Below are 16,953 nucleotides of genomic sequence, written 5' to 3' on the forward strand. Positions count from 1 at the left end.
GGAAAAATAAAGAAGAGACGGGGGAACAAAGGATACGGAATACTCCGTACTCCGTAGATCCACACGCAAAAAGCCAGGTGATTACCAAAAACGATAACCGGGAAATAAAATAAAAAGACTCGGAGAAAATAAAGATCTGAAACGGCTATTTCTTAGTCATCATGCTTCACGGGAACAACGGCTCTAATCAGGGTGGATCGAGCTTAATTAGTAGAATGGGAGATTACTGTTGCTTGCATTTTTACCACTAAAGACCATACCAGTCTCTTTTTGTCCAAACAATGACAAGTTGAAATCTTTTTCTTCTTTCTTTTTTGGCAAGAAAAAAGCCAAAAATAGAGTGGTGGGGAATAATACCATGGACGTAGCAACGAGCCACAAATCCAAGCCCCGGGCCACGGCCTCATGTCACCCTTGTCGAACTCGCAAAGTGAAGGTATGTGTTGTTTCAGATACGATGCCGTACCCCCCTACCTCCTCCCACCACCCCCTTGCCTTGACGTCTACTTACAGGCGTTTTGTAGTGTAATCGCCTGTCTCCGTGTGAAGCCTGCACTACACGAGGAATCCAGGAGGAATGCAAGTATAGTGCTCCGAATGAAGATCGACAGGCGATCGCGCAGGCAGAAATGATTACCGAACTCAGGGGCAAGGTGAACCAAATCCGGGAACAAATAGCGCAGCGTTTGGCATATCGGTCATCATTCGATGGTCTTGAAGAGGAGGAAGAGGAGGAGGCTGCTGCTATGGAGATTGTGTACTCGGCTCTGAGGTTAGGAACGGAGGATCTGGTTTGGCACATCGTGGGGAGGATTCGGAATGGTGAAGATTTAAGAGATCTAGCGAAGGATGTGGCGCGGGATATAGGAATTGAGGATGACTTTTCTGTATGTTTATAGATTATTGAATTGACTCTGTCCGATCTCTTATGCATACATATCGATTGCGTGGAAATTGATATACCCAGAGCACTGCACTGCCTAACATGCCACACAGTCATGTTCAGCTATAGAAAAACACCTGCCATTTTTCATGACCAAAATATTACAAAGATGAAGCGAGAAGAAAATTCTCAGCCAACGCCGAGTAACAAACAACAGAAGAATGATATACACCAGGATTCCACACCAATGCATCAGCCACCTATAGCCGAAAGAAAACAACGCTCCGGAGCTTCTATATGCACCCCCCACCCCAAGTCAGGGGTAAAAGAACTATTAACTCATGTCATGGTATCATGAATACAGCGTCTCATCTCCGGCGCGGGAGAATCCCAACTCGACCCTGGTCCCGATGACACTGCTCAGACAGTCCATGAGCTCGAAGTCTTCCACCACCGCTCCAAAACCATAACACCTGACTTTGGTGTTGAGCGTGTCGATTATAATCCTTATGTCATCTCTGGTCAACGAGCGATACATTTCATGGTTTTTCAAACATTGAAGGGCCATGATTGGTGTAATTTGGCCATCGGTCACAAGCTGTCGACTCAGGTTGAGCAGTGTTGTCAGATTGGCATGTGGAAGATTATATGTCTGATGTGGGTAGGCTTGTTCATGGGTTGTGTTGGCAATATAACTGGGTGGCGGACAGGAAGCCATCAATGCGTGTCCAGAGAAAGGCATATCTTCATCATCGGCCTCCGTAATAGATCGTCGACAGAGATAGTCGGTATGTTCGCGACATGGTGATTCCAACCTATTAAGTGATCAGTTATGGAGGGGCGGGAAACCAGGAGCAAAAACATAGGTGAGGTAGAGCGTACGTCAAAATAAAGTCGATTTGCAGCTGCGGATCATTTTCAAAGATACCCGCCGGCTGATTAGGCTGACGACTTGCTGGTGCTATCCGGTCAAGAGTGGCTAAGGCATCGCAGGGAGCAGCATTGCAATTTTGGTGAGGTGATAACTCTTGGGTTTGTGAGACGTCGATGTGCTCTATCCCGTTTACAATAGGGCTTAAACTAGAAGATGTGGCTGAGATGGTCGTGGGTGGCGTCGTGTAAGCGTGCTGAGTTGATGGAGCTGACTGCGCGACAGCTGCAGGCTGCGATCCAACACTGCTGGCAAAAGGACTAGACTGGTATGTTGCGTTTGTTGGACTTGTGCGTTCCGCCTTGCGACGTTCCACTTCCGCCTCATAGCTGATGCCATGTGCGGCTAGAATTTCTTTCAATATATTGTTCTCTTCCGATAATGACCGAACCATCTCTCGATGTTGGTGGACGGTCAAATTCGCCGCGGATATCTCTTGTGTGTAGGCCTCTCGTAATCGTGAGACTTCAGTCTCTAGCGCTCGCATATACTGTTCCTTGCGTTCGCGATGTGTCCTAAACCTCCACGGTTGGTATATAATCACGAAACCAAGTCCGCATTGTCGACGTACCTTTGCGCCTGACGATTTAATTCCTGGCGCCTGGTAAGGGCCGGCTTGCTATCCGGTTTTGGGCCCCGTCGTTTTGCTGGTTGACCATCTGGATCGGCAGAGGTCAGTACCCTATTGGAGACCAAGGAAGCAAGGCGCATACCTCGTGTAACTTTTTTTTGTCCACCTCCGAAAAACTTAAACCATTCTGTTCCCATGGACGCTTTCATTAAACTGCCCTGTGATTGTCGGCCTATCATGGTCTCGAGTCAGCGACCAAATCAGACAAACAACGACAAAGCGCAACTGGAACCCAATGATCGCTAGGCAAAGCCCGTGTCTGCTACGTCGAAATGCTGAGAGATAAGAAAAGAAAAGAAAGGAAGGAAGACAGAAAAGCATCGTGAGAGAGCACATCATTTGGTAGCTGGGTTAACGATGTATGAAGTCCAGTAAAGCACTCCGCCTAGCAGGATCGCATTTCATCTCCAGCGACAGAATGGCCCCGAAAAACCTCAGGATTCGTTTTAAAATCATATAGATAAAAACAAGCCACGAATACGATATCAACTGCATCACGCACTTACCATTGAGTTCATCATTTTGTCGATTCAACGCTTCTACCTCCAAAGGCAAGACTCCGTCATTCAGGGAAGCCATGTTGGTTGGGAGAATGTGTGAAGAGAAAAGTTATGTGGAATGCGACCGGCGTGAAGATGGTAGAAAGGAACGGACGGGTCCAGTGGATTAGGATCTGGATGAGTCTAGAGGCTAGGTTATTATTATGACGGCCATGAACATCTGCGACCGTTGTCAGCCTTGAAACGAACTACTTCCGATAAAGTGGATTCGCTTCGTCCAAGCGCCCTTACCGTTGGTGGTAAGTATGTACATACATCTATCCGGGTTGCTTCCCCCCGAGGAGTTCGACTGTGAATTGAGTTTAGACACGAGGTATCGCCCTGGGAGTCCTACTCACACCATGAAATGACGATAGAGGGGAGATGTAAAGGTACGGAGTAATGAGAGCTCTAAAAGGGATGTGGGGGGAAGGAAGAAGCGTAAGAAATCGAGACGCACAAACAGAGAGGAAGTGGGACAAGGTACCGTCCGTCAGTTGACGATGTCGATGAAGGCTAAGAAATCAGCGGTAGCGACCGCGGTACAGTTCGACTTGGAGTCCCTGTCAAGCGGGCTCGATTTCCACCGATAAACTGGTGGCTTATTGGTTTGATGGGTCTGGTCACCCGTTCTTCAGCGGCCCCAGTTGGCTTGGTCTTTGCGCAAGCTGGATGGAAGAGATCCGTTGTTTCTTTCTCCGGGTACTGAAACGACGAATAAAGCCGAATCGCCCGTTTCCTCGATTTGGGATTGCTTAAATGAGGCAAAAAAAACAAAAATATCAAAACAACTCTTTTTAGTACATGTTGCTTAGGAATTCGATAGTGTATATTGGTGAAGAGGAAAATCAATAAGTCAATCAAGATGCTAAAAGGGTGGACGACCCCAGGTGGGAAAGGAAAAAGAAAAAAAATCAAAGAAATGGAGAGAAAGGGAATGAAATCTCACTATTCTTTCTTGAGTTTGGCTCTAGTAGTTCTCCTGCCACTCGAATCAGAGATGGACTGCGTGTTGAGATCTGATTTCTTTTCAGGGAAGGTATTGTAGTAGTTCAATCTGTAATGGTGTAATACCCACAGCGACGATCGGCCGGATTGATTGGAACTCAAGATTCTGCTCCAAAGAGAAAAAGTAAGCATACCATCCACCCGTGTGGAGGGTAAAACCGGACTCACCCATGCCCCATGAAGCCCGAAAAAGAGCATTGATCTCGTCGTAGAGATCTCTTTCCCTTTTGTTCCTTCATGCGTTCTTTTTCTGTTTCTTTTTCTTTTTTTTTTCCCCTCAGGAAACACTCCTGAGGCTCCTGCAAGGGCGCATAGGGTGACCTCACACGCTCTCTCTCTCTAGCGAAATATTGACTAGGGCTTCCCCGGAAAGCGCTCTACAGCCACATTTGGTACCTAAGTCAAGACTAAAAATTGTCGCGAATCAATCATCGCCGCTATATCAATCAAATTCCCGAAGGATAGGAGTTGCACCCGCCACCCTCTCGTGATTGCCACCCTGATGACGGTGAAACGGTCGCTCAATATTCATTGTAGATGTATTGTATGTAAAATAGGCAATTGTAGTGGTCACCCTTATGTGAACTATCTAATACCCCATTCTCTTTTTAGCTTTGGAGCAACAGTTGCCTTCGATGTATAGAGGCAAAGCGTATCGGCGTTTGGACTGGTCATTCCGTGTTTCTTTCAAGTGTTTCCGATTAACGAGCCCCATCGTATCTTTGGGGCCATTGAAAGCTTGGGATTCTTTGGTGCCGGTATGGTACCAAGTGGGTAAAGATGGGTCTCTCGCCGGGATCCCCAACGCTCTTTCCGTCGACTTAATTGGCACCAGTCAGAGGAGCGAGACCAAGAAAGGAAAGACGAAAAAGGTACTTCTCGTGCCGAAGAGTCTGGTCGCTCAGAGTTAGTAGTTGTACGTACCAGTTGTACATACATACATACATGACACGCATGGCCTCTGCCGGACTTCTTGAGTACTTCTCAAGCATCGTTTGTATTCAGACAATGTGACCTCTGGATTCCTATGATCATGTCATTCGATTGACATTCGTCGCACCCTAGATACTTAGCCGCGTATCTATCCTTGTCAGGGCGGAAATTTTAATTGGGGCTCCAATGTGTACTGGATCTGGGCGTAGTATCCCGGATGCTCCCTGCCACCCAAAAAAAAAAAATTGGAGCCCCCGTCTAATCGGTGATTAACGGAATGGAGGGCCGGCTCGTAACTCTTTTTCTTTTTCCCCCTTCGTCTCCTGCTTGTTGTCTCTTTAATTTAAGTGATGCGTGGAGTATACAATGGCACGTTTAAATGGAGATCTCCATGGAGTGGATAGTGCTATTCTCGACAGCTCGACGCTGACTCCCGGGAAGCGCAACCAAGATGCTGGTACCAAGCATGAAAATCATAAGTGTTGATGGTTCTTAGCAGCCGAATCACCGCCGAGAATTCGGCAAGAGATCGAGATGAGGACTGAGAGGATCCAATGCTATTGAGCTATTGATGCTGATCTCAAACCCAAAGTTGGCATTTTTACCCTCTTGAGAAGTCACCCCACTTCCACATGACTCGCCTGAGCTATACTCCTTTGGGGCCTTCGTTCTCTTTTCTTCACAATTCATTATCATTGCTTTTGGCGATCTTCCACTGAACTACCACAATGTCAATCAAACTTCCTGCAGGATTCATCTGAGAGATCACTCCACCATGTTGCAGCCACCTTATCCCCTGATGTCATGGAACATTCGGAGATCCTTGTCCACATCGCAGCGCCGTGCGGGGTGAGCGACGACGCCCACTACCGCGCTCAGGTTGAAGCTATTCTCGGCTTCCAGAGTGCCTCATGCCAGGTTCTAACTTTGATACCGGGCGACAACAATAATGACCATGATTATACCATCTCTACCGCTGCTAGCGACGGATTGCCCCGGCCCCAGTTGCCATTCAACAACACGCCGCTCCAAGACCCCGTGATCCCTACTAATGATACCTCCAATTTTACGGCCAGTATAATATCGAATAAAACCATCGGGTACGAGGAGCATGAGCTGCCTAATAGCCAATCACATGATTGTTCCCTAAAAGACTATCTCGATAGTCCAGTGAGTGTCATTCCGGATTCTCAACCTGGAAGACCATCTTCGGACACCGGCAACCTGCAGGATGTCGACCAGCAGCTATCTACCACTCGAGCTCAGGGCTCCCCATGCTCTGCAGACTTAACTCGTGCAAAGCGATATCAAACAGAGTTGCCACCGCTAAGAAGTGACCGAAAGAAACTGCGTCATAGCCCGTGCACAAACGACGAAGCTAATGCAAATCAGATCAGTGATTCCGCGGTCCAGTCCACAGCTCTGTCAATATTCGCTAACACAAGCTTTCCTGTTCCCGTGGAAATCAGACCTCCACTACCTCCCATATCAAAAGAACAGTTCACAACACATATCACTCCAACTCTAGAAATGCTAGCCGCTCGTCTGAAGGGCCGGACATACAAACCTCTCAGGCAATTTAGAGACCTAGACATATTAGAAAGAGGATATTGGTATCTCCGTATTGATGTTGTGGATGCGGAGGCGCATGAGCCCATTATCTCCCTGCAGGAGAGCAACGGGGCTTGCATTTGGGACATGTCCACGTTCCGCCGCTTCTGGTTATTCTTGTCGGACTTCATCAAAGAAGGCCGTGCAGGGTGGGGCGTATGGTGCATACTGGAAGACATGCTGAGTGCCCAACTACCACACAATACCCCGGAGTCAACGCTACGCGAAATGGATATCCGTCAGCTGACTCTAAAAGCCTATGCGTGGGGCGAAATAGCGTCTCATATATATCTCCTCCTGTTCCTCGCTAGCGAGCGCCGGGTTCGCAAGATGGGCGCTCAGTGGCGGGATAGTCGGGATGATGTAGTTATCCAGATGCCTCGATAAGATAAAGTAATCGGTGGCACATAGTACACGAAACTATGAGGGCGACCGATTCTAAGCGACACCATTTGTACATACTTAAAACGACATATAAAGAAAGCAATATGAATATATTGAATGCAATGGACATATCTAGTGGGGCGCATTATTCTGCCATATACAAAAACCCACTGTACACTGTGAAGTCCAGTATTGAGAGCCAAGTAGTTACAATGAGGCTCGTCACACAAGCAAGTAGAAAAAGCAGTTCATTGATCTCTTTTACTTCGGTTCAAAAAGGAAACTATAGTACAATCAAAAGGAAGGAGGGATAAAAGAAACAAAAGTGCAAATTTGGAAGTAGACATCGCCATGTTCAAACCTCGGGTAAGTTTGAGAATGGCAAAGTACGGCAAGTACAGTGTTGTCGCAAGCTATGGAGGATTTCAATCCATCACTCACGACTATGCAACGCACCAGCGACCAGAAGACGGATAGGAAAGTAAATTCAGTGTGCTGTGATAAAACCAAATATAGTGGACAAGAAAAGCGCAGAGATATTGAACCCAATATGTCAGCCTGAATCAACGAAATGCAGACACAATACCTGTTGACGCCGTAGTTCAAAGAAACGAAACATAATAAAGGAGAGTTTATGAGAGTTCTTGTACTCAATAGTTCAACTCGCCGCTTCCGGCTCCACCAACCGCATCAAGGTCCTCATAACTTTTAAGACTGCGGCCCTGAACGGCTTCCCGGGGGCCCATTGCTTGTTGGGCAGTGCCAGCTCCCATAGCATCAGCAAATCCACCTGCCCCAGCAAAAGCTGCCGCGGCTGGATGGCCGGGGGGAATGTACGGAGTGCCGGCGTTAGCTGGAAGACGACCACCGGAACCATACATGCCCGACATACCGCGAACTGGGCTCAGACGGCCGTTTCCTGCGCCGCCATGTCGAGGGCCACGACGATCATATGGTCCCGAGCGATTGTAACGGTTATTACGACGCATAGCGCCTGGCTGGTGCAGGCCAGAGTGATCCCCCGAGACTAATCCATTCCCGCTCCAAGAACCAGCTTGATTCGGGACACCCATCATACTGGGCAACCCGGCCCCGGGTAAATTCTGGAAACCACCAGGTACATTTCCATTATGTCCGATGTACGGCGGCATGGATGCTAAGCTAAAGCCACGAGGGGTGCCAGCTTGGCTCTGACCAGAGCTGAGAGGGAAATGGCCATTGCTATTTGCATCAGAGCGCGACGGCGCAATACGAGCAGGGTCCAGAACATAGGCATTCACCAAAGAAAGCTGTCACATGGTTAGTCTCGCATCGCAATGAGGTCTCAGAACCTGGAACTTACGTCACTGCTGATATTCTCAAACCATTCGGTATGACGCTTTTCCACATGTTTGCGCCAGAAATGGTCCGCCTTGAATAACTTAGTGCACTCAGGTACCTTGCAACGGTATTTGGATTCGTCCTCCTGCTTGACATGCTTTGCTAACTCTTCTTCCAGCGCCTCATCAACAGGCTTGCCGCCCAGCTTCCGAATATCCACATTTTCCGGTTCTAGAAGCTGCAGAAGTTTATCCTCAAACGTCTTAACCCAGTTGAATGCGCGCTGTAGCTGTTGTTCTGACTTAGAACTAAACCGTTGTGGTCGTCTTTCCTCGATGGACGACTGTTCTTCTCCTTCTTCGCTCGGTTCCTTCTTCTTAGAAGGGAAAGGTTGGCCAAGGGCACTCGCTCGAGCTACAGCTTTGGACTGTGTAGTGAGGCCAGCACGTGGCCGCCGGAGGTGGCCGCCGGGACACTTTCGAGCAAGTTCATGGACTGAGTCACTCTCAAAAACACAAAAGAAACAGAAATTATAGACCCTACGGAGGTATTCTACCATCAGGTCCAGTTTCTTTTTCTTTGCGAGGAGTTCCTCATCATCCACTTCGTCATCTTCCCAGCCTTCCTGCTCCTCACCTTCTTCTGCTTCGCCCTCATCCATATCGTCCGCATCATAATCAGTCCTTCTTTTTTTCACACTAACAGGACCTGTGACGGGCGGTTGCAGCCATCCCTTTCCACGTAATTCTTCAACACGTTCTTCGATCTTGGCATAACCGTCTGTATTTCCGCCCATCTCTGAGTCAAGTCTTGAAACCAAACGTCGGGCCAACTCCAAATCCCGTTCAATACGCTCCGGAGCTGAGAACAAGTCCCACAATGCCTTTTTGCGGGGTTGGGACGGTGGTACATGGACGCCAACATGACAAACAAAGTCTCCGTGAACTGGGTCATGTATAGTTTTGTCATTGATCGCTTCAAGTGCCTTTTCAGCGGCAGTCACGCTCACAGGTCCATTGGTAGCCTTGTCGTGCTCCATATCCTCACCCTCCTCTTCTCTTCCATCCCCTCTCTCGATGACAGCAACATCCGGGGCAGGATGCAACATAATCCAACCCATCCGATGATACTTCTTGGAAGGATTCGGATCGCTAAGGCTGAGCCATTTGAACCCACCTTCTTCCTCTCCCAAATGTTCTTTACAGAAGTCCTCTATCTTATCACGGCTCACATTTGGTGCTAAGGTTTTGATAAGTAGAGCTGGTTGGGACAAAGCTTCATCCCGAAGCTCTCCACCCCGGGTTGGGAGCAAGTCCAGAACACCAAGAGTCTCACCAACAGCCGTGGTCTCACCTTCTTCCTTCTCAATGACGCCACCTGCTCCATCACTTTCACTTTTGTAGATGCCCTCTAGGGTAAACTCATCAAACAACCCGCCATCTATATCACGCTCCCATTGTTCGTAAGCACCAGTGCGGAAGTCCATCAGGCGCCGACGGAGGGGGTCCCGGACTTGCGGGACATAACGTTCTTTGAACCATTCCTCGTTTCGATGTTGCTGCACAAATGTCCTGGCCATCTTAATCTGGAGATCTACCTTGTAGGTATCATAAGCGGCCTGAATCTGCGCCCTCTCCTTTTCCCGGTCTTCGCGAGCTTCGCGTTCTCCCTTAACACGGTCCGAGGGGCGACGTCCGCCATGTTTTGCGCGTTCCTTTTCCTCCTTGATCGACTGTTCGGCGCGCCACCACTCCGCAAACCAGTTAAACCCGACTTGGAAATCAAGATTCAAGGGATTGGGAAGCGGATTAGTTGGGATTGGTCGCTTTCCCGAATCTTGGCCAGGAACGTAACGATCGATATTTGCAACGTTTGGGGAATGAGCACGGCGACGCTCATCACGATCTCGTACGGCGTGTTCACGGGATGCGGTGTAATAGTCATCTCGGGAAGCCCGGCGATCAGAAGGTTCATAGCGGTCAATCATAGCAGGCGAGCGGGAACGGCCACGTCCACGACGACGGTCCTGAGATGCTACAGCAGCTTAAAGGTTATGCAATGTTACTATGAAGCGATGACTGGCCCACTAGCTACTTACTAGGTGACCTGCGTCTATAAGAATCAACTGGCGCCCTAGACGCGTAAGGGTCCCCTTCACGGGCTTCCGGGAGACCCATAACCATCATAAGAATCCATCTGGAAGAAAAAGAGAAATCACAGGTCGCTGTACCAAAACCTGCGAGTCCAGTCCAAGATCACGGTCAAAAGATATGCGACAAGGATGTCGATTAATGGGTCGATCTAGAGTAGTCGGGGCAGCCGGAAGGTTCGCAGAGGCGTTGGAAATCGTAAACGTAAGCTAAGACCGGAGACCATTAATATTAGAGCAGATCATTTCACTTCACAGGGGTGTCTGGCAGCTTGGACGTTGACGAAGGGTAAAAGAAACGGGATGTGCTGAAAAACGAGGAAGCTGGAGCTGAAGCCCGACAAGCGAAAAATGGATGCAGGAAAGGCATTTTTTTTTCTCATATAATAACAAGAATTGACCCCGAAAAAAAATATGATGTAAGAAAGCAGTGCGCTCGCGAGAGCTAGAGAAAGAGGATAAAGAAAGAGACGGGTGCACAAATTGCAAGAAGCACTGAAGGTCTCGTGGGCCAATGAGGGCGCGACGAATGAACCGACGACTTCAGAATATAGGAGAAAAGAGCAGTGAGCGGAGTGGGTGTCAAGGATTGGTCTAAGTTAAGATAAAGTGGTGTGTTTTGATAGAGAGTAACAAGATTAAGCAGGGAAAGGGGGTTAGATGAGAGACAAGGGCGGCAGTGACTGCAGTGAACACGATAAAAGAGGGCTAGACAGGCGACCTACAAGAAGCCTTATGAAGAAGGATGGATGGATGCAATATAGCCAGATGCGAGCAATTCCTGATCACGTCCAATCCGAATGGGGACAAGATGGCTGAACCGGGGGATAGAGCCGGACAGTTGGGGGAGAGGAAGCGGAAAGCTGGGAGCTGAAGGCGAGTGAGGAATGGAATGAGAACGAGAATGACTAATCACATGAGGCTGGAGAACGAAAAGTTGGAGGACGGGACAGCCGCTCCTAAACCAAAATAGGTTAGGCGTGTGTCAACTGGAATGGATAGATCTCTTACGCCTAGGGCGATTGACATACCCTACTACTACTAGTAGTAGGTACTATCTCTACTATCTAGGTAATGTTCTTGGAAAGCCCTTATGTTTACCGCAACATATAGTTTCCATAAGTCAATCTTGATGGGTTAAGTCTACCAATTCTAATTGTATTCACAAGACAGCTATTTGTCAAGTGCCGAGTCATTGACCCAGACACCCAAGCTAGCAATGCCGAGAAGTATGTCTTGATATTTGTACACGACTAGGGGGGGAATCATCCGTCAAAAACCACATGAGAACAATACAAACAACCCAAGAAAGGATGAGAGGGGGGGGGAAGAGTAAAGAAGAAAAAGAAAAAGAAAAGACCACAAAACAATGGAGGAGGATTGAATGAGAACTGACTAGATAACGGACACGATGCCCAACCACCTTTGGACCTTCTTCCTTTTCCCTCTTCCTTTTTCTTTCCCCTTTTATTCGGGGTTTATTCCCATGCCTCCATGACACCGTAACCAAATGAAACTCACTGTAGGAGAAAGGTCCCCAGCTGTGCTCCAGAGATTCACATATCGCGTCCCTTGTACGACACTATAAAGGGACGCCAACCTGTTATACCTTATTGCTTCGCCATGGGAATCCCTGTGGGGTAATTTTACCAATGTTTGGTTCCTCTCTAGGTCCCACCCAGAAGCCCAGTAAAGAAGATTCAAAAGGCAGGGTCAGGTCGAAGGAGAAAAGTAATGATGATGATTGCAGTATGCGGCAATATTTAGTGGCATTGGAACTATGCCAACTTCCACGTAACTGCGTCATAGTAATATCTGGGCCCACAACTCATCTCATAATCAACCTTCAGAAGCAGGTTGATCAACGAGAGGAAGGCTGGATTCGGCATATAGCTAAAGGCACGACGTGTTGGGCATCATAGATCATCCAAGAGTTTCACCATCTGAAGAAATGGAAATGGTGCAGATAGGAAAAGAAAACCAAGAAAAACAAGAACAAAATGAGAAGGCCATCAAAACATTCATTCCATACATGCGTTCCCGGTAAAGTAAACATAAACAGGTTTCTTTAGAAAACAATAGGAAACTTCGTACCAACATAACATATCGATATAAACAGACATAACACTGGTTGCTGTCGGATAATGGTAGTAGAAACGTGATAGGTGAATAGTCACACATCGCTCGCTACAAAAGCAAACATAAACAAATCCATCCATAAAATCATAAGGATGAATAGGTACGAAGAAAAGAAAGGAAAACAGGAGCGGACAAGGATGCGCTAATAATATGGAAAGCAATATTTGCCTCGACATATTGTTCAACCATCTTCATCGGATGGTTCGGCGGATTCATGTTCACTCTCCTCAGCGCTGGTACTCGTTTTCGCGACGCTAGTCTTCGCCTTCTTCGCTGAGTTCGTGTTCTCATCGTTAACATCACTAGATTTTCTTTTCTGTGCCGACGGAGGATTCTCACCGGTCGGCTTGCTATCGACATTCTCTTGTCCACCCGCGGTATTTTTCTTCTCCAGGTTAGCGACTTCGTCTGCCGTCAGGAATCGACCACCAGGACCGCGTGGCCGCCGCATGGCATGGTTATGACGCGACTCATGCAAATATGGCTTACGGCCCTTAGACGTGAGTCGGAGTTGTTCCTCCAATTTTTGTCTAGCAACGCGTCTTTTCAAAATGCGGTGGAATTGCTTTGCATTGACGTAGAGAGGGGACTCCTCTACGGCGCCAACAGCCATCTCTGGAGAAGGTTGACTTTGCTGCACCGCAGGCTGAGGTGGGGGCGGCATAGGTGGAGGCACTGAAGGCCGACCAACATGATTAAGGACCGGTTGAGCAGTTTGAACGTGGGGGCTACCCACATGGCTCATGCGACGCTGCTGCATCTGAGCATTCTGCTGCATCTGTACTTGCGAGCTCATGGAAGGCATTTGTCCTGGCATTTGTGGTGGCGAGCGTGGATTCCGCTCATTCTTCACCTGTTGCACTCCAGCCATACGTGGCGAGCCACGAGGCCCTTGAGGCATTTGGCCAGCCATTGAGTCCTGATGCAAAGGGTAGAATTGCCCAGACGCCGCCGCAGTAGCCATAGCCGCCGCCTGAGTTGGCGAGATGCCGTACGTCTGGGGCATCGCTGTAGTTACCCCGTACGATTGAGGAAAGTTCATCTGCTGGTGTACCGAGCCCGGCGCATTCTGCGCCTGTTGGTAGTGAGACTGCGATGGGACGATGGGAGACGCCTGGTGCGTAGGATGGGCTTGCTGCATATGTGCCTGAGGATTGGTGGGAGAGGCCATCGAACCCACCGTTGAGCCTGGGTTCTGGGGTGCGGCTTGATATGGGGCAGCGATGTGGGAGGGGGCATGCGGGTGTTGGCCATGAGGCTGTTGATACTGTGGAGGATATTCCATCATGGAGTCGCGACGGCGCTTCCCGTCACGCTTCCAATGAGTCCCGTGATTGGGCTGATGCAGCTGTCAGGCACCAAGTGTATGGAACCAATGGCAACGACGGCTGTGAGCAATTGGTGGATATACGCCACCTATTTAGAATAAGGTAGAAGAGATCAAAAGGATGATAGGATGTCGAAGCGCTGTTGCACTCGAGGGATATCACGGTCGCGCACAAAAGGGACAGCCGCGGAGAGTAGCTGCTCTTTGCAAATGATGATTCGACGAGTTAAATGCGAAAGTCTGCAGGCGCTCACTAAATGTCAGCACGGAGCGCAGCGCTGACCGGTCACTGGATCTTCCAGTGGGGTTGGATGGGGACAAGGCGCTTGTACCGGGCGCTTACCTGGGGTTCTGTTTTGCCGATACAGAGTTCAACTATCGGCGAGAAAAAAATATTTCACCCAAAATCAACGCCTGTTTGCCGAAATAACTTCGAACAATTTCTGGAGACGAAGAGTCTTTTGTGCGAATCTTTTTTACGTTCACCTCAGGGTGTAACGTGGTTGGGCTCTAATGCAGCGGACCAGGGTGCCCTCGGCAGTATGTCGCACTTGATGCGTTGTCAGACGAAATGAGATGCTCTTGCTAATGACGCACGATCGTCTATCGCCAGCACGAGGCAAACAAGGGAGGGGTAGAAGCAGGGGGAAAGAAATATAATAAGCTACGCAGAGTTTGAGACGACAACTGGCAGGCTAACTTCCGTAATATGGTCCTGATCCTTGTTCGATCAGACTTCACGGCCACGTCCGTATTAGGCGGGGCTGAAACAGAAGATAGCGATATGAGGCGGTGCTACCAGCGTGGCCTAGCGAATTTTTGCGCCAGGTGGATGAGGCTATCCTGGCTCCCGGTTCCCACGGCTATAATGCGACTCGAGAAGGAACCGATACCAAAACAAGCCTAAAAGATGGTCTGCACGACTAGATCAAACTACAGAAAACTATCAGCATCCATTTTCTCCACCAACTAGAACTTTCAGCTGCTGATTTGTGCGCTGTCATGGCAGGGAGTCTGGGCAGGTGGTGGGGGAGGGGGAGGTGATATCGTGGCTGTTTAGTCTATTCAGGGCTGAAGGATGTATGCGTTGGCAAGCGGGAAGTATGATGCAGCCGGCAACATACCTTGACAAGATACGACGCAATCACCGCTAGGTGCAAGGGAAGCGGGTGATTTCGCGCGCGCGTAAACAAACAGTCCTAAACGATTCGAAAGCTGTTTTCCAGCTTGCGATGTAAAAGGGCCTGCGCGCCTATGGAGAGGACTGAGGTCGTCAGAATACTGTGCGCAAAACAAAGTAAATAGAGTGCCGACGCGTGCTGATTGGACCATCATGGGGTGGGGAAGATGGGATCATAATAGAAGCAGAACGCGACGACGATAAACATGGAAAATCGAAAAAGCACAAGCCAGCATTGAACCCTCGGGGGGATCGTAAAATGGAATATACTTTGGATACATGCGACATAGCTGTCGGGTCATTGTTTTGCTTTGCAGATGGGTAACAAGGTAGATAGTGAGGTGAAAACGGTCCCGATTTGGAGGCCATTATTAGGGTGAAAGGCAAAACAACACGGGTCACGTTGAAAGGCTATTAGTTACCTGAGCGGCAGAAGGGTATCCCTACACCAAGTGATGTAGGAAAAAGTGATGCGATGGGACTTGACCACAGCCTCCAGTCACGGGAGGTTCTGGGAGGGATGATGATTCGCGGGGTGATGAGAGCGCGACCTCTACCAACAGGACGGCGGGCAGCACAAAGCTGTTTCTGCGCCGCGAGTGTGGGCTGCCGCTGATGTCAGTCCGGTCCGGATTGATCCGTGAACGGCCCAACAGTTGAACCAGGTTTTCAGCTCTGGGCAAGCGCGCGCTGTTGTAGGTGGAAGACAAAACAGTATGGGGGGAAAATCGCAGGCGCATGCGAAGCAATATGATTCGTGGGGTAAAAAGACAGTGGTGTAAATGAGGATGAAAGCCAACAACGAGGGGGTAGAATGGGCGCGCGGTAGTTAGAGAATACAACAGGCGCAAAAAGTGATGGGATTTGTCGAGTAGACCTCGGGAAGAGGGAGAGTGTAATGGGATTGGGTGCAGACCAGAATAAGGTGCTCAAATCATAAAGCAGGATCAAGCATGAAAATGATAAGATAAAACAAAATGGAGTCACGTCAAAACAAAACTACACAATGTTGAGCAAGGGGCAAGCAATATTCCACGTACCTACGGACGATGATTCGACCACAACCGTGGAAATTTCGAAATGAGAATGATCGGGAGTGATCAATCACGAGGAGAAAACAGATGGGGGGTGGGCAAGAAAACAACGATTGGGTTGGACGAAAGGATCAGTGATCAGAAGCCAACCCCAGCGTGAACGAGTAGGAAAAAAAAGAAAATGGCAGATGGCCAATGGGTTCTGTGCGGCCAGTTAAGTTGATGACTGGAGGGCACGCAGGGACTGGAGATGGCTGGATGACCAACGAGAGGAAGCAGAGAGAGAAAGCCGCAGCGACGAGAAGGGGCGGGCGATGGGGCATTTGTACCGGACGCGTTCACTGACGAGCTGACTGGCTCGGCGGCTCGTTTAGCGGTCGAGGCGGCGAGGCAATCAGACCAACCGACCGATTCATAGGTGGCCCCGTACGGTTCCGTATTGTCACCGTGCATGGCCCCACTTTTCTTTGATTTGGTTTATGTAAGATAGAAATATGGGAAACCATGTTTTTTTGATTATGGATGGGTTATCAGTATTTAGTACGGAGTAGGTAGTACTATGTAAACATTGATATTCACCATGAACAAATATTTCAGAAAGCATTCACTAGATACCACCACAATTTTTTTTCTCCTAAATATCAATTGTCCCCCTAGATGCATGTAGCAATAAAAGAATCAAATTTTTTTTCCTTTTACCCTCTTTCTGTTATCACTTTCTTGTATGCCGGTGTAAATCCGGTCATCCCGAATTTTTGTGACGCACATCATGTGCAACCCAGAGCCGGCGAATCGCCTCGGGATTTAACCCTGTCAGTGACAAACCTACCAGCCACCCTCATTGGTTTCCAAGGAACGTCGGTCCGTTTTTACGAATTATGCAA

The 16,953-nt window shown here is 48.7% G+C and overlaps 5 protein-coding genes across 5 annotated transcripts; 2 read left to right on the top strand and 3 right to left on the bottom strand.

Moving 5' to 3' along the window:
• Positions 1-358: 358 nt before the first annotated feature.
• ANOM_010458 (Zn(II)2Cys6 transcription factor domain-containing protein) lies at positions 359-899 on the top strand (the record flags this gene model as incomplete). Its single annotated transcript, XM_015555714.1, has 2 exons — positions 359-436; positions 525-899. The coding sequence occupies 2 exons, from the start codon at positions 359-361 to the stop codon at positions 897-899; spliced, it is 453 nt and encodes a 150-aa protein (XP_015403985.1).
• A 63-nt stretch (positions 900-962) lies between these two features.
• Positions 963-3,479, bottom strand: flbB. Its single transcript, XM_015555715.1, has 6 exons — positions 3,261-3,479; positions 2,952-3,182; positions 2,528-2,617; positions 2,386-2,473; positions 1,766-2,329; positions 963-1,698 (listed from the first exon to the last, which is right to left on the bottom strand). Exons 2-6 carry the CDS (start codon positions 3,022-3,024, stop codon positions 1,236-1,238), a joined length of 1,278 nt encoding a protein of 425 aa, XP_015403984.1. The 5' UTR covers positions 3,025-3,182; positions 3,261-3,479; the 3' UTR covers positions 963-1,235.
• A 2,250-nt stretch (positions 3,480-5,729) lies between these two features.
• On the top strand, positions 5,730-6,923 carry ANOM_010460 (uncharacterized protein; the record flags this gene model as incomplete). The annotated part of the gene is made up of 1 exon (XM_015555716.1): positions 5,730-6,923. One exon carries the CDS (start codon positions 5,730-5,732, stop codon positions 6,921-6,923), a length of 1,194 nt encoding a protein of 397 aa, XP_015403976.1.
• Positions 6,924-7,570: 647 nt separating this feature from the next.
• On the bottom strand, positions 7,571-10,463 carry ANOM_010461 (putative arsenite resistance protein Ars2; the record flags this gene model as incomplete). The annotated part of the gene is made up of 3 exons (XM_015555717.1): positions 10,339-10,463; positions 8,263-10,283; positions 7,571-8,209 (listed from the first exon to the last, which is right to left on the bottom strand). Exons 1-3 carry the CDS (start codon positions 10,424-10,426, stop codon positions 7,571-7,573), a joined length of 2,748 nt encoding a protein of 915 aa, XP_015403977.1. The 5' UTR covers positions 10,427-10,463.
• Positions 10,464-12,709: 2,246 nt separating this feature from the next.
• On the bottom strand, positions 12,710-13,816 carry hapB (transcription activator HAP2; the record flags this gene model as incomplete). Its single annotated transcript, XM_015555718.1, has 1 exon — positions 12,710-13,816. The coding sequence occupies one exon, from the start codon at positions 13,814-13,816 to the stop codon at positions 12,710-12,712; it is 1,107 nt and encodes a 368-aa protein (XP_015403978.1).
• Positions 13,817-16,953: the final 3,137 nt, after the last annotated feature.

This window comes from Aspergillus nomiae, assembly GCF_001204775.2.
Source record: "Aspergillus nomiae NRRL 13137 chromosome Unknown contig00295, whole genome shotgun sequence".
Classification (NCBI taxonomy): Eukaryota; Fungi; Ascomycota; class Eurotiomycetes; order Eurotiales; family Aspergillaceae; genus Aspergillus; species Aspergillus nomiae.

Coding starts and splice junctions, on each gene's coding strand:
- flbB (XM_015555715.1), bottom strand. CDS start 3,024: ATGGCTTCCCTGAATGACGGAGTCTTGCCTTTGGAGGTAGAAGCGTTG. Junction 2,618..2,951: donor ACAAAATGATGAACTCAATG/GTAAGTGCGTGA, acceptor AGACCATGATAG/GCCGACAATCACAGGGCAGT. Junction 1,699..1,765: donor CAAATCGACTTTATTTTGAC/GTACGCTCTACC, acceptor ATCACTTAATAG/GTTGGAATCACCATGTCGCG.